Source organism: Accipiter gentilis, chromosome 10, assembly GCF_929443795.1.
Source record: "Accipiter gentilis chromosome 10, bAccGen1.1, whole genome shotgun sequence".
Taxonomy (NCBI): Eukaryota; Metazoa; Chordata; class Aves; order Accipitriformes; family Accipitridae; genus Astur; species Astur gentilis.
The window spans coordinates 3,695,740-3,708,737 of NC_064889.1; the positions used below are offsets into that span (position 1 = coordinate 3,695,740).

General features: G+C 58.9%; 2 protein-coding genes across 4 annotated transcripts; both read left to right on the forward strand.

Moving 5' to 3' along the window:
* Nucleotides 1-11: 11 nt before the first annotated feature.
* On the forward strand, nucleotides 12-3,562 carry ISLR2 (immunoglobulin superfamily containing leucine rich repeat 2). Its single transcript, XM_049812334.1, has 2 exons — nucleotides 12-126; nucleotides 668-3,562. The coding sequence occupies exon 2, from the start codon at nucleotides 674-676 to the stop codon at nucleotides 2,771-2,773; it is 2,100 nt and encodes a 699-aa protein (XP_049668291.1). The 5' UTR covers nucleotides 12-126; nucleotides 668-673; the 3' UTR covers nucleotides 2,774-3,562.
* A 3,541-nt stretch (nucleotides 3,563-7,103) lies between these two features.
* ISLR (immunoglobulin superfamily containing leucine rich repeat) lies at nucleotides 7,104-11,277 on the forward strand. Of its 3 annotated transcripts, none has more exons than XM_049812940.1 (2): nucleotides 7,104-7,210; nucleotides 8,652-11,277. In XM_049812940.1, the coding sequence occupies exon 2, from the start codon at nucleotides 8,660-8,662 to the stop codon at nucleotides 9,908-9,910; it is 1,251 nt and encodes a 416-aa protein (XP_049668897.1). In that variant the 5' UTR covers nucleotides 7,104-7,210; nucleotides 8,652-8,659; the 3' UTR covers nucleotides 9,911-11,277. The 3 variants fall into 3 exon arrangements, with proteins under 3 accessions (XP_049668897.1, XP_049668896.1, XP_049668895.1); XM_049812939.1 differs by lacking the exon at nucleotides 7,104-7,210 and adding an exon at nucleotides 7,376-7,435; XM_049812938.1 differs by lacking the exon at nucleotides 7,104-7,210 and adding an exon at nucleotides 7,416-7,448.
* Nucleotides 11,278-12,998: the final 1,721 nt, after the last annotated feature.

Sequence of the window (12,998 nt, forward strand, 5' to 3'; positions counted from 1 at the left end):
TCACCGTCGCGTCCGGGCTGGCAAAAGCTCCTCCGTACCACAGGGACGGGGCTCGGGAGGAGGATGCGGAGGACCGGTAACGGCGAAGAGAAGGGCTGCGTGTTGCTTAACGGCACTTAGGAGCGGGTAAGGTGCGGGGTCACCCCCCCCCGGTGCGGCGAGGCGACGGAGGGTGGGGGGGTGGGGGTGCAGGGGTGAAGGGGTGGTCGGGGGAGAGGGGGAAATAGGGAAGGATAGAACTAGGGAGAGATGGAGAAGGGAAGGCGAAAAGTCGGGAGAGGAAGAGAGAAAAGGCTGGAAGGAGAAAGAAAAAAGCAAAGTGAAAGAAATAATAGAAAAAGGAGACATCAAAGCAGAGAAGAAAGAAAACGAGATTATTATTTTTTTGGTGATGGGGGAACAAGACAAGAAAAAGAGAGTGAGAAGGGTGGGAAGACAAGAAAAAGAGAGCGAGAAGGGTGGGAAGAGCCAGAAGGGAAAGGGAGGAAAAAGGGGGAGAGGAGGGGAAGGGGGATGAGAAGGAGCGAGGGGCGAGGGGGCGGCAGCCGGGGGGCCCGGACAATGGGGCGCGGCCCCGCCGCCGCCTCTCACCGGGCGGGGACCGGGCCCGGGAGCGGGGTGGGGAGAGGGGGTGGGAGCCCTGAGAGCCCCCTGTGTCCCTTGGCAGGGGAAGATGGCCCCGCTGCTATCCCTGTGGCTGATGGCCCTGCTCGGCCTGGCCCGGGCGTGCCCTGACCCCTGCGCTTGCGTGGACAAGTACGCCCACCAGTTCGCCGACTGCGCCTACAAGGATCTTCAAGTGGTGCCCACGGGGTTGCCCTCCAATGTGACCACCCTCAGCCTCTCAGCCAACAAGATCACCTCCCTGCAGCGGCGTTCGTTCGTGGAGGTGACCCAGGTCACCTCCCTCTGGTTGGCACACAACGAGATCCGCTCCATTGAGCCCGGTACCTTCGCCATCCTCGTGCAGCTGAAAAACCTTGACATCAGCCACAACCAGATCGTGGACTTCCCCTGGCAGGACCTCTACAACCTCAGCGCTCTCCAGCTGCTCAAGATGAACAATAACCACATGGCTCTGGTGCCTCAGGGGGCTTTCCACACCCTGAAGGACCTCCGGTCCCTACGCATCAACAACAACAAGTTCACCACCCTTGCAGAGGGTATCTTCGATTCGCTTAGTTCCCTCTCCCACCTGCAGATCTACAACAACCCCTTTGAGTGCTCCTGCAAGCTCCAGTGGTTGAAGACGTGGATGGACAGCACGCTCATCTCCATCCCCGAGAAGGACTCCATCACTTGCGCCCTCCCAGAGCAGCTCCGAGGAGTGCCGGTGGGGAAGATCCCAGACGTGCAGTGCACCTCGCCTACGGTGCAGCTCACCTATTACCCCAACCTGGACACCACGGAGCTCTTTGATGGCTTCACTCTGACGCTACACTGTGCCGTGACGGGCACCCCGCTGCCCGAAGTGAGCTGGAAGATCCGCACATCCAGCCAAATCCTGGAGCTCAATGGGAACCCGAAGGAGAGTGCCGGGAAGGACCTTCCCAAACAGGACCCCGAGCGCTTCTTGGTCTTCAAGAACGGTACGCTGGTGATTCCCCACCTGAGCAAGCGGGAGGAAGGCACCTACACCTGCCTGGCCACCAACGAAATGGGGAGCAACCAGACCTCAGTCAACGTGGCTGTGGCAGGCACGCAGAAATACCCGCTGCAGCCCGGGAGGGACCCGCTGGGGGGTAAAGCACAGCCAGGTGACAAGAAGCCTGGGGCCAAGGGAGCAAAGAACAGTGTGCTCATGCCGGATGAGAGGAACAAACCCCTCGGTCCCACCCGGCAGAGCCAACCGTCCTTGGCAGCCGGGACGGAGTCCACGGGAGATGGGCAAGTCCCTTTCCAGCTTCCCCCCTTTGAGAAGAAGTGTGGCTCCACACAAACCAGCAAGTACATTTCCAACCACGCCTTCAACCAGACCGGCGACTTCAAGCAGCACACGTTCGACCTCGGGGTGATCGCCTTGGATGTGTCGGAGCGTGACGCCCGGGTGCAGCTGACGCCCACCTACATGCAGCCTGAGAAAGTCCACCTCAGGATGCTCTACCTGTGCCAGGAGAGCAGCCAGGGCCACGCCTTGGTCCAGTGGTCCAAGATTGAGGAAGGGGTGAACTCGTACTGGTTCCAGGGCTTGGACCCCGGCACCAACTACTCCGTGTGTCTCACCTACCTGGGGGAGGACTGCCAGGTCCAAGTGGTCTTCACCACCAAAAAAGAGATCCCCTCGCTCATCATCATCGTAGTCGTGAGCATCTTCTTGCTGGTGCTGGCCACCTTACCCCTGATGGGGGCCACGTGGTGCCACCTCCTCTCCAAGTACCAAGGGAAGACCTACAAGCTCATCATGAAGGCCCAGAACCCGGACCAGATGGAGAAGCACATGGCCGCTGACTTTGACCCCCGCGCCTCCTACCTGGAGTCCGAGAAGAACTACAACCCCAGCGAGGTGGGGGAAGCGGACGTGGAGGAAGAAGACGAGGAGGACGAGGAGGATGATGAAGGAGGCAGGCGGAGGAGGAGGAGAGAAGCCGAAGGGGCTCCGGAGCTGGAGCGAGAGGAGAGCGTGGCAGCCAGCTCCATGGCGGAGTCGCAATCCAAAGCCAACGGCGAGGAGTTCGAGGTCCGCTCCGAGTACAGCGACAAGCTGCCGCTGGGCGCCGAGGCCGTCACCATCTCCCAAGAGATCAACGGCAACTACCGGCAGCGCCCACGCTGAGCCTCCCCGCACCCCCTCCGCCCCCCCCACGGTCCCCACCTCCCCCGGTCTCCCCCCCACCCGCCTCCCGGGGCACCGCCGCTGCTTTTCCTCAGAGGAAAGACCGAAGCATCCTCAGCGACGCCCGCCTGTCCTTCCTCCTCCTCCTCCTCCTCCTCCTCCTCCCTCAGGCGGCAGGTCCCCGGGGAAGGGACTTCGCCCCGGGGATGCTCGATGCGGGCGGGACGTTTCTCCCACGATTTCGTTTCCGTTTTGGGTACCGGCGGTCCATCGCTCCCGGCTCGGCGACACCATCACAACGATTGCCGGTCCCCCGCCCGCCTCTGCCCTCCGTTCGCCCCGTATTTTCTTTCCCCTTCAAGGAAAAAAACGAAAAAAAGGGAAAAAATGGGTAAAAGAAAAAAAAAAAGCCCGACATCCCAAAATCTATTTTTTTTTTTTTTTTTTTTTTTTTTTTTTCCTGGAAACGGTTCACTCCCCGGTGAGTCCCCTCCGCTCCCCGGTCCGGTCCTACCCGTCCCCGGTCCGAGCCCCGGTGCGAACCCCACTGCAGCCCGGTGCTATCCCCACCGCTCCTCGCCGTTATCCTCCCCAGTTCCCCGCTCCGCGCCTCTTCCCGGTGGGTCCCAGCCGCTCCCCGGTGGGTGCCCACAGCGCACCGATGGGTGCCGGGGTGCGACCCCTCCTGCTGCCCGGTGGGTACCGGTGGTCTCCCCGGTGCCCTCCCCGGTGCGCTCCCCGCGGAACCGGTCAGCACCCGGAGGGGCTGCACGGCTCCGCGCCCCCCCCCCCCCGGGAGGGGGACACGGGGGACACGGGGGCGGCCCTATCCCCCCCTCCCCGGTCCCATCCCGCCCCCCCCGGCCCGGTGGGACCCCTCGATGTGTTTTGGGTAGAGTAGCCTTGTAGCCAAGTGTCTGTGCCGTAGATGCGCCCGTGCTGCTGGCGGGCGGGCGGGTGGGGTTGGGGGGGGGGGTGCCGGTCCCGGGAGGCGAGAATTGGCCGCCACCGTGTCCCCCCCGTTCCGTCGTGTCCCGTCCCCGTCCCCGTCCCCCCCCAACTCCGGTCTTCGGGAGCCCCGGGACCGGCGAGAGCCGCGGGCGCCTTTCTGCGAGCTTCTGTCTGTGAAAGAGTTAATAAAAGGGATTGAAAGTGGAGCCGGGTCTGTGCTCGATGGGGGGGTCGGGGGGGGGGAGGTCGTGCCCGCTGCCCCCGGGCTCTGCCCGGTACAGCCCCCGGTACAGCCCCCGGTACAGCCTGGCACGGCCGAGGGGACCCGGAGGAGGTGGGAGACGGTGCGGGGACACATCGCCGCAGCTACAGGCAAAGCACGCACGCACTATAAATATATATATATATGTTTCTACCCCTACGCTGTGCACGCATACAGTACATGTGTTCTATTTCTGTATTTATATATATGCATATTGCATAGAATTCACACACATACTATATATAGAGTTACATGCACGCCATATATACACTTCTATGCTGTATACGCTCATTTTACCTATACACGCGCACTATGCATGTGCATGTATAATTGTGATGTGCACTCACTATGCACACACATTTCGTATGGACTCAGTGTATGCATGCAATATAAATATACATAAATACAGCACATGTACAAATATATAATAAACCAAATATATTACATACGCTGTCGACACACTCTCTATAAACTCACTGTATACAAAAATGCAAACAATATTTTCCCCCAGCACACGCACACTCTCTACACACGTGCCAATGCTCATACACTATATGCATACATATGCAGTAAGAATACGTACAATGTATACAATTTAAGCTCTGCGTATCTATGCACATGCAACACGTATGCTCAATATATGTACAAATACACGCTAAATACCTATACTATCCATGTATACATGTTCTTTCTCCATGCACACCCCCCCCCCAACGCTTATCTCCTATACACACCCTGTTCGTATGTACATACATGACTATATTCCCGGCACCGTGCCACCCCGCAGAGCTGTGCTGGGGGCAGGACGGGGCTGCTTGGGCAGGGGTTACTGTCACCCCGGTCCCCAAGCTCTCCCAGTCCTGAGAGCTGGGGTGCTAAGAAGGTGCCCGGTGGATTTATGCCCCCTCCCCAGCCTGTCCCGCTGGTGATTTAAGCCCACAATTACATGGCGAAGATTTAAGGCTGCCTTTGATTGCTTTTCTTATCTGGAGCTCTGAAGCCACATGCCCTCCTGGTGTCCCTGCCTGAGAGGCGGCGTCCCGCAGTCATGTGGGGACGGGCACCCACTCACCAGCACCCATGGGTGGCCCCTGAGGCCCCACCGAAACCCCTCGCCCTCCCCAAACGCAGCCTCTGCATCCCAGCAGAGCCCTCCCAAGCAAACACTCGTTTCTCCATCCTCCAGAGGACGGCTTTCTATTTTAAGTCCGGCCTCTGCATCTTTCTCCTGCGGCAGGGAGCGTGGGGGAGACAGACAAAGCAGGTCAGCAAGCAAAGAGACGGCGGGCAGGGGGCTGCCCACCCAAAGCCCCTAAATCCTGGGAATTTGAGGCTGCTCTGCAGCAGCCCAGGTGTTTGCTCCAGCTTTTAAAACCCCGTGCCAAGCAGAGACTCCCCCTTGTCGACAAATCCCCTTCAGCGGATACACTTATAATTGAGTTTCATGCTTAGGAACATAGAAGGAATAGAAAAAGAACAATCATTTCTGCCTCCGTTTAATTAGAGAGTAATAGATTTCCCCGCCTAACGTATCTACAGGGAATCTCATCGTGATTAGCTACCTACCGATGCTGGATTACGCTGAGATTTGCTCCTTTTCAGGAGGGCACTAATTAGCGCCCGGTGCCCAAAGGCACAAGAGGAGCTCAGGGATGGAGCTCTGCACCCTCCCACCCCTTCCGTGTCCGGGGAGGGTTGGAAAGGGCTTCTCCTGGAAAGGGTTAAAGCATCCCGGTAGGATGGCTCAGCCCCTCCTAAGGCATTAACCCTTCCACAGAACCTGCCACCAGCCCGGGGGGGAGGTGAGTGGGACGTGCCCACGCGTGACGGTGACGAGCTCGTGCCCACGCAGCCCGGGCTGTCACACGCTCATGCTGTCACCTAAGCTGTTGGAAGGTGTCTGGCACCCTTTGCCCAGGACGGCCCCAGACTAAAGAAGCTTTCCTCCCCTCCCCACCCCAAATTATCTCTTATCCCCCCCCAAAAAAAAAAATCAAGGGAAAAGAGTATCGCCGTGGCCCCTGCGCTACCGTCACCAGCAGCACTACAGCCCTCACCCGCTGCAGGGGTTGTGCCTCAGTGGCATCACAGGTGGAGCCTGGGGTCCCCGTAAAAGTGATCAGAGCAGCATCTTTCATCTGCTCCGTGAGTGCGAGTGGCCAGAATTAGGCTCTGCAGTCACCCCTGCTCTGCATTCTCCACCGGGTCAGAGCCCCCAAACCCTTCCCGACGGGCTCTGAAGATGTTCGAGACCTTCTTCGCAGGATCGGGGGGCTGAGGAACCATCCACCTCCAGCCAGACATCAGCCTGCTCTGCTCCGGGGTGAGGGCCACCACCGATATCAACCCACGGGGGGTCATGTCCGTGAGAGCATCACACCCAAGAGGGGCAGCGAGACCCCCCGCAAACACCTTGCAAAGCAGGTCCTGAACCCCCCCCCCTGGAGAAAATCCCTGGCTCACCCAGCACATCCTGCAGCAGCCACGCTTGCAAGCCCACCGATGAACTGCTCTAAATTCAAAATAATCCCCTTCTCCCTTGCACGGCACTATTTTTAACCCCAAGCCTGTTCACAGCCCGGCCTCAGCGACGGCTGCGTCAGCACGAGTGTGAAGCCAGGGAGCTGTGGTCGGGATAGATGGAGCTGAAGCTCTCCCGGGTGGACTCCAGCTCCCCCCCTTTCCTCCACCTTCCTCTTCCTCAGGGTCTTTTCCAAAGAGGGTCTGGCTTTGCTTCGGGATGGGGGTCCTTGCACCTCTGCAGACACCTCGGTGCTTCCACGCTGCAGGCGACTCGCATCGTGTTGCTCCATCCAACCCCAGCCCCGCAGCAGGCGAGTTTCTTCCCAGAGATGCTCCAGTTTGGCCAGTGGATGAGTAGGGAAGAGCAGGGAGCGAGAAGCATCCCGGGCCTGGATGCCCACCTCTACCCGAGTGGTCCTGCCAGGCTGGAGGATGCCGGCTGCAAGACGAATGCCCCACGATCTACTTTTAAAAGCTTTTATCAGCAGTTTATGACAGGATAGAGGAGATGGCTTTGGGGGGGGGCGGGCGGGAGGTTTTCCGACAGCGGGAATGGGTCGGTGCCATGGAAAACAAAAGGGCCCCCGGGGGACGGGGAGGGGAGGAGAAGCCCGACGAGGGCCGGGGGAACCGGCCATCCCGTTTATCCTCTATTCCAGAGAAGCGAAGGCGACCGGGTTCCATCCACCGCGAAGCTGCCGGTGAAGTGGTCTAAAGGGGGGGACCGCGGAGGGGAATGGCGGGGGGGGGGGGGCCGGGGGACACGACACGCACACCGGGGAGAGCCGTGGCCGTGGGGAGAGCGGGTTGGCCGGCCCGGGAGAGGGAGGGAGGGCTGGGTGGTTATTCACGGCTCTGGTATGCGACGTGCCGGCCCTGCTCCCACCGCCCCCGGGCTGCCTCGGCCCGCCCCGGCCGCGGGAGAGGCGGCGGGGAGAGGTAACGGCGGCCCCGGGGGGATGCTGGAGGGGTGGGGGGGGGGGGGGTGGCTGCTTCGGGAGCTCTAGGGGCTCGGGGACCCCGTCCCCCTGTCCCCAGCCTTGCTCCCCCTTTAGCCCGCAGCGCTTCGGTTGTGGTGCCGGGGATTCTGCCCCGGCAAGCTGGGACCGGCACCGCGCTGGGGAGGCTGGGCTGGGATGGATATGGGGCACCCCAAAATTACACCAGACAGGGGTTTTCAATGCATCGACCAAGTGGACACCCCCCCCCCCCCAGCTCCTCCATCACCTCTCGGGGCTCCTTCTCTATCCCTTGAATCCCAGCCCTGCAGGACAGACCCCATTTTGCCCCCCCCCCCCCCCCCCCGGTTGTTGAGCAGGTCTTAATTCAGCTTCTCTATAGCCAATAAAATGTCTCCCCCCTCCTGCCCTAAATGACAGGGTTGGGGACTGGAAGGAGCAGCAAAACTTGCCTACAAGGCAGAGACAAAGGGGTCTCGCTGCCAGCTCCTTGCAGAGCCGCAGTTAACCTCTTCCCTGGTGGGACACAGCTTGCGGACGCCAGGAACCGAGCACGCACAAGGCAAGAAGAAGGGGAGTAAGGAGTTAGCTCAGAAATATTTTGCTCTAAAGACTTCCAGCAGCCAGGGACCCCACACTCTCTTGCTGAGAAAAAGCACTCGAGAAGCTGGGTTTTTCCATGACATGGAAAAATGTGGAGATGGGGGGTTGGTTTGAGGCTTGAAAGCATGCTGAAAATCTCAACGACTCGATAGTTTAGGGGAAGGCTGGTTGTGAAAGAGCTGTGGTTGCTCTGTTTCTCCCAATTACAGCCTCAGCAGGGTGAACCCTAAACCCCCAGCTCCCACTTTTCATCCCCAAACCTGAGGAAGCAGCATCCCGAGGGTGTGTGTGTGTGTGTATTTCATCAAAGATCAAAAAAAGGCATTTTCTAGTGGAGGACGGAAAGGGTTTAGGGGAAGTTGCCCGCTCACATGAGGTAGTCAAAGGCTCTGCTCTTGGCAAGGAAACGCCTTCTTCAGATTAGGAAATATTTCAAACAGCCATTTCCAGCTGAAGTGCTGGGGTTAATCACACGGACGCTTCGCTTTTCTGCTGCTTCCTGTTAGTGTTTGGCGAGAAAAAGCAGATCCCCATCTCGGCTAGACCCGTCCCATTCATTCCCCCCCATCTCTGTTCCCAGAAGGAAGGATGAGGCCCCTGCTCTGTTGCCTGGGGCTGGCTGCGCTCCTGGGGCCCTGCCTGGCCTGTCCCCGGGCCTGCTCCTGCTCCGTCAAGAAGAACGGGAGGCTGTTGGCTGAGTGTGCCTACAAGGACCTCCAGGAGGTACCCGAGGGGTTGTCCTCCAACGTGACCATCCTCACCTTGTCGGCCAACAGGATCAGCTGGTTGGGGCAAGGCTCCTTCGCTGAGGTTCCCGAAGTGCAGTCGCTGTGGTTGGGCTACAACCAGATCGGGGTGGTGGAACCGGGGGCTTTCGCCTTGTTGGTGCACCTGAAGAACCTGGACCTCAGCCACAACAAGATTGCGGATTTCCCCTGGCAGGACCTGCGTAACCTCAGCGGTCTGCAGATCCTGAAGATGAACAACAACCGCCTGGCCGGGCTGCCCCGGGATGCTTTCCGTGCCCTGAAGGACCTGCGCTCCCTCTGGCTCAACGACAACGAGTTGACCACCTTGGCCGAGGGCACCTTTGACAACCTGCCCTCCCTGTCCCAGCTGCAGATCTTCAACAACCCCTTCAACTGCTCCTGCAAGGTCTTCTGGCTGAAGAAGTGGACCGAGAACACCTCCGTCTCCATCACCAAGGGGGGGTCTACCCTGTGTGTGGCTCCCGGCAGGCTGAAGGGCAGGGCGGTGACGGACATCCCTGACCACCACTGCATTGCCCCCTCCGTGCAGCTCACCTACCTCTCCAACCTGGACAACACCGTCATGTACGACGGCCTCACCCTGACGCTGCACTGCAGCGTGGCGGGCAGCCCTCCACCAGAGATCAGGTGGAAGATCCAGACCTCCAGCCGCCGCATTGAGATCAATGGGCCCAACGTGGCAAGGGATGGAAGTGTCAAGCAAAGCCAAGAGCGCTTCCTGGTCTTCAAGAACGGCACCATGGCCATCCCCAACTTCAGCAAGGAGAACGAAGGCATCTACACCTGCCTCGCTGTCAATGACGTGGGCACGCGGGATGTCTCCGTCAACGTGGCCTTGGCTGGGTCGGAGAATCCAGCTGAAGACCTGCTCCGAGATGACCCCCAAGCCAGCCACCTCGGGGGTCAGAGCTGCTACAAGGGGGATGAAATGGATCCCTCCGGTGCTGGAGAAAAGCTGGTGATTGTTTACCACATGCCGAGGGAGTCGAAGAGCAGAGCTGGAGGAGCGGTGCCCCGGGTCTGCCTGGGGACCCTCCTGCTGGCTTTGGGCATCGCGCTCTGCTGTTAAAGGGGGGAGAAGGAAACGGTGCCTCGGGGGTTCCCCCTCTTTCCATAGCATTTATCTTCACGTAGTGCCATGCCTTTGCTGAGCTTCTGGGAACTGCAGGTGGTCAGGAGTCGAAGGGGGCCAAGACTCAGGCCCAGGGCTGGTAGATCAACCCCTTCTTAGATGGGGTCAGGGCTGGGCTCCATTAGTTGAGAGCCTCAAACAAGCTCGGGTGACGCAGAGCAGATCCTCACCGTGCTGCCGCTTTCTAGGCATCCAAATTTGCCACATCCTGACTTACCTCCCTCCTAAGACCAAAGTGCAGCTGTAGGATTAAAGTCCACCCTCAACAGGGTGACCATCACCCATCCCCAGAGCCCACCACCGTAAGGCCTCCTCCACCCGCAGCAGCAAGCTGTGCCCAGGGAGGGGATCTCTCACAAAGAGGGTCCCATTGGTCCAGCAGCACCAAAAATGACATCCCCACCACGACAAGCACGCGGGCCCTTGGCCAGGCCCATCCTTCTTACCACCAGCCTCACGGGAAGTACCAGGATCAGTCTGAGAGTGGGGGAATAGCCGGGGCATGGGTTCCCAGGGCACATGGCTCTGGGGGACAGAGATACGATGGTGCTTTGTAAGCAGGATGGGTGCGGTAGGACACGTTGGATGGTGCCACAGGCTTGGATCAGGCCACTTTTGTGGAGCAGGAGAAGCTTTTCCATAGGCTTCATCCTTGCAGGAGCACAAAAGGCTCCTGCTGGCTAGGTGCTGGGAGCACCCATGGTGCCTGCACCCTCCCTGCATGTTGCAGGATCAGGCCCTGCTACCCTCAGTACCTCTCCCAGATGTGATGCAGCTGATTTCCACACACCCCCCCCCACCCCACCCCCTTCCCTTTCACTGCTGAAGCCTGCAGTCCAAAACGCTCGGCTGGGCTGGACCCACCGAGCTGCCCTGCTCTGGCTCCAACCCCAGCAGGGAGGGATTGAGCTCAAAGAGACCAAAATTATTTCCCAGCGCTCCTCTGATGGGAAAGTGAGTGGGGGCTGCATGATGGAGCAGGAGGAAGAAAGATTGGGAAAACCCAGATGACAGAGAGAGAAGCTGAGCTGACCTATAAGCCATAAACACACTCTTTAAGTGCTTTAGCATTCCCACACGGGACATATGGACCATACGCGGCTGCCCCAGGGTGCTGGGGAACCCCTTGTCTCATGGCAGGGGGCTGAGCATCTCCATCTCCCCGACCCCAAGGCACGGGCGGTCCAGCTCTCATGCCTTCTGCCAGCGCTCGCCTGCAGGAGCTGGACAGACCCCTGCAGCCACCCTCGCCTTATAACCAAAACTGTACAGACAGCAATAAATACCTTTTTTTTTTTTTTTTTAAACAAGCCAGTGCATGCTGCCTCTGTGCACCCCCAAAATCCCCCAGACCCAGCAGCATCTGGGGTACCACCGCTCATCACCAATCCTCTTTGCTCAAGGGGAACCCCCTTTCGCCCCCAGTTCCCCCAAAGCCCTTCCAGTGCTGTAGCAACCCCCCACGATGACCCTGGAGGGAGGATGCATCTATAGGTTACCCAAAACTCCCCCCATCGCTACTTGCAGCAGGTGGGGGAAGGCACCAATGCCAAAATCAGCTGAAAAGCAGCTGTCCCGGAGCCTCAAGCCTCCACATAAGCTCCCCAATCCCACGATTCAATGTCCAGCCAGCTCACAGGGCAAGGAAAGGGGCAGTCGAGGAGCTGCCGTATGCCAACGCCAACATTGTCTGGGTATGGCGCCGAGGTCTCCGCGGGGGTCCCCAGGCAGAACCAGCCAGCAGCTCCTCGCACGAACAGCCTTCGCTGCTAACAGGCAGGCACATATTTTTCCCATTACGGGCAGAAAGGATGAAAAACATCACGGCCCCAATGAGAGTTTTGGTTTCATTTTGTAGGATACAGCTGTTAACGTGAATTTTATCCCAGCTGGGGTCCTCCCTTCCCTGCCTGGGAATAGGGGGGGTACAGGAGCTTATTCCTGCAAACTCAGCTGGGAACAGGATTTGGAGCCTGGGATAAGGGTAAACAATAAGATTTAAGCTCCCAGCAGCCCTAAGCCATGCCTGAAAGTCTCTGCCCACCTCGCAGAGCTGCTGCTCCCCCCCAGCTTTGGTGTTTTGTTGCCAGAAAGGTGATTTCCTCCACCTTCACCAAGTTTACTCATAGCTTTTATAGCAAGTTATTAGCCATATTAAGCATCGCTCATTCCTAACAAAGAGGGCACCCTGCCATGTGGTTCCTGGGTTGGATGCTGCAGGTGATAGCGCACTTGGCATCACCATCCTGACCCACCGTGGCCACCAGCTGCTGCAAGGCTGGGATGCCCCAACCCCCATCAGCTCCTCTCTGTCCCTCACTCGCTTGCAAAGCTACAGCACAACCCGGACCTGAATTTCCATTCACGGGCAATTTTTCATGAAGGTCTCCCTGAACCGCCTCACCGTTGATGGGTTCAGGGGTTGGGTGGAGAGGACCGCGGGTGTGCAGGGACAGAGCTATCCCATGGCCATACTCATGGTGGGGGTTTAGAGAAGAGTTGAGAAGCCAGCATGAAGAAGAGCAGCTCCGTTCACCCCCAGGGCACACTGCTTGTGTCAAAGAAGGGAAAGAAAACAAGCAAAGCAATGAAGCCACCTCCCCTCTTCCTCCCAGGGCTGTCATCTCTCACCTCGGCCCCAGCCTGCCGCCTGCCAAGACATCTCCAGGAAGCCTCGGGCAGGGCTGTGTAAACAGATGCTGAAATCCAGCTCCACCCGTGGCCCAGAGCTGCCAAAGATTTTAGGGATTACCAAGGCTGCCTTCAAAGCCCCAGTGCCTGGGTGGCTGGAGATGGGTTGGGATGGGCTGCAAGGGAAAGGCACAGACTTTGATTTAGGGCATCCCTTTACACGATACACGCAGGACGGCCAGCACCCACCAGCGCCGCATCTCTCCCACGCTCAGACGTGCAAACCCAAGCACGCACACCACAAAGCTCAGAGTGGGGAAAGCAGCAGAAATTACACCTTGGGCTCCTGCTGTCTTAAAAAGAAAACGACCCAGACCTGCCTCCGGTGCCACCG

Coding starts and splice junctions, on each gene's coding strand:
- ISLR2 (XM_049812334.1), top strand. CDS start 674: ATGGCCCCGCTGCTATCCCTGTGGCTGATGGCCCTGCTCGGCCTGGCC.
- ISLR (XM_049812940.1), top strand. CDS start 8,660: ATGAGGCCCCTGCTCTGTTGCCTGGGGCTGGCTGCGCTCCTGGGGCCC.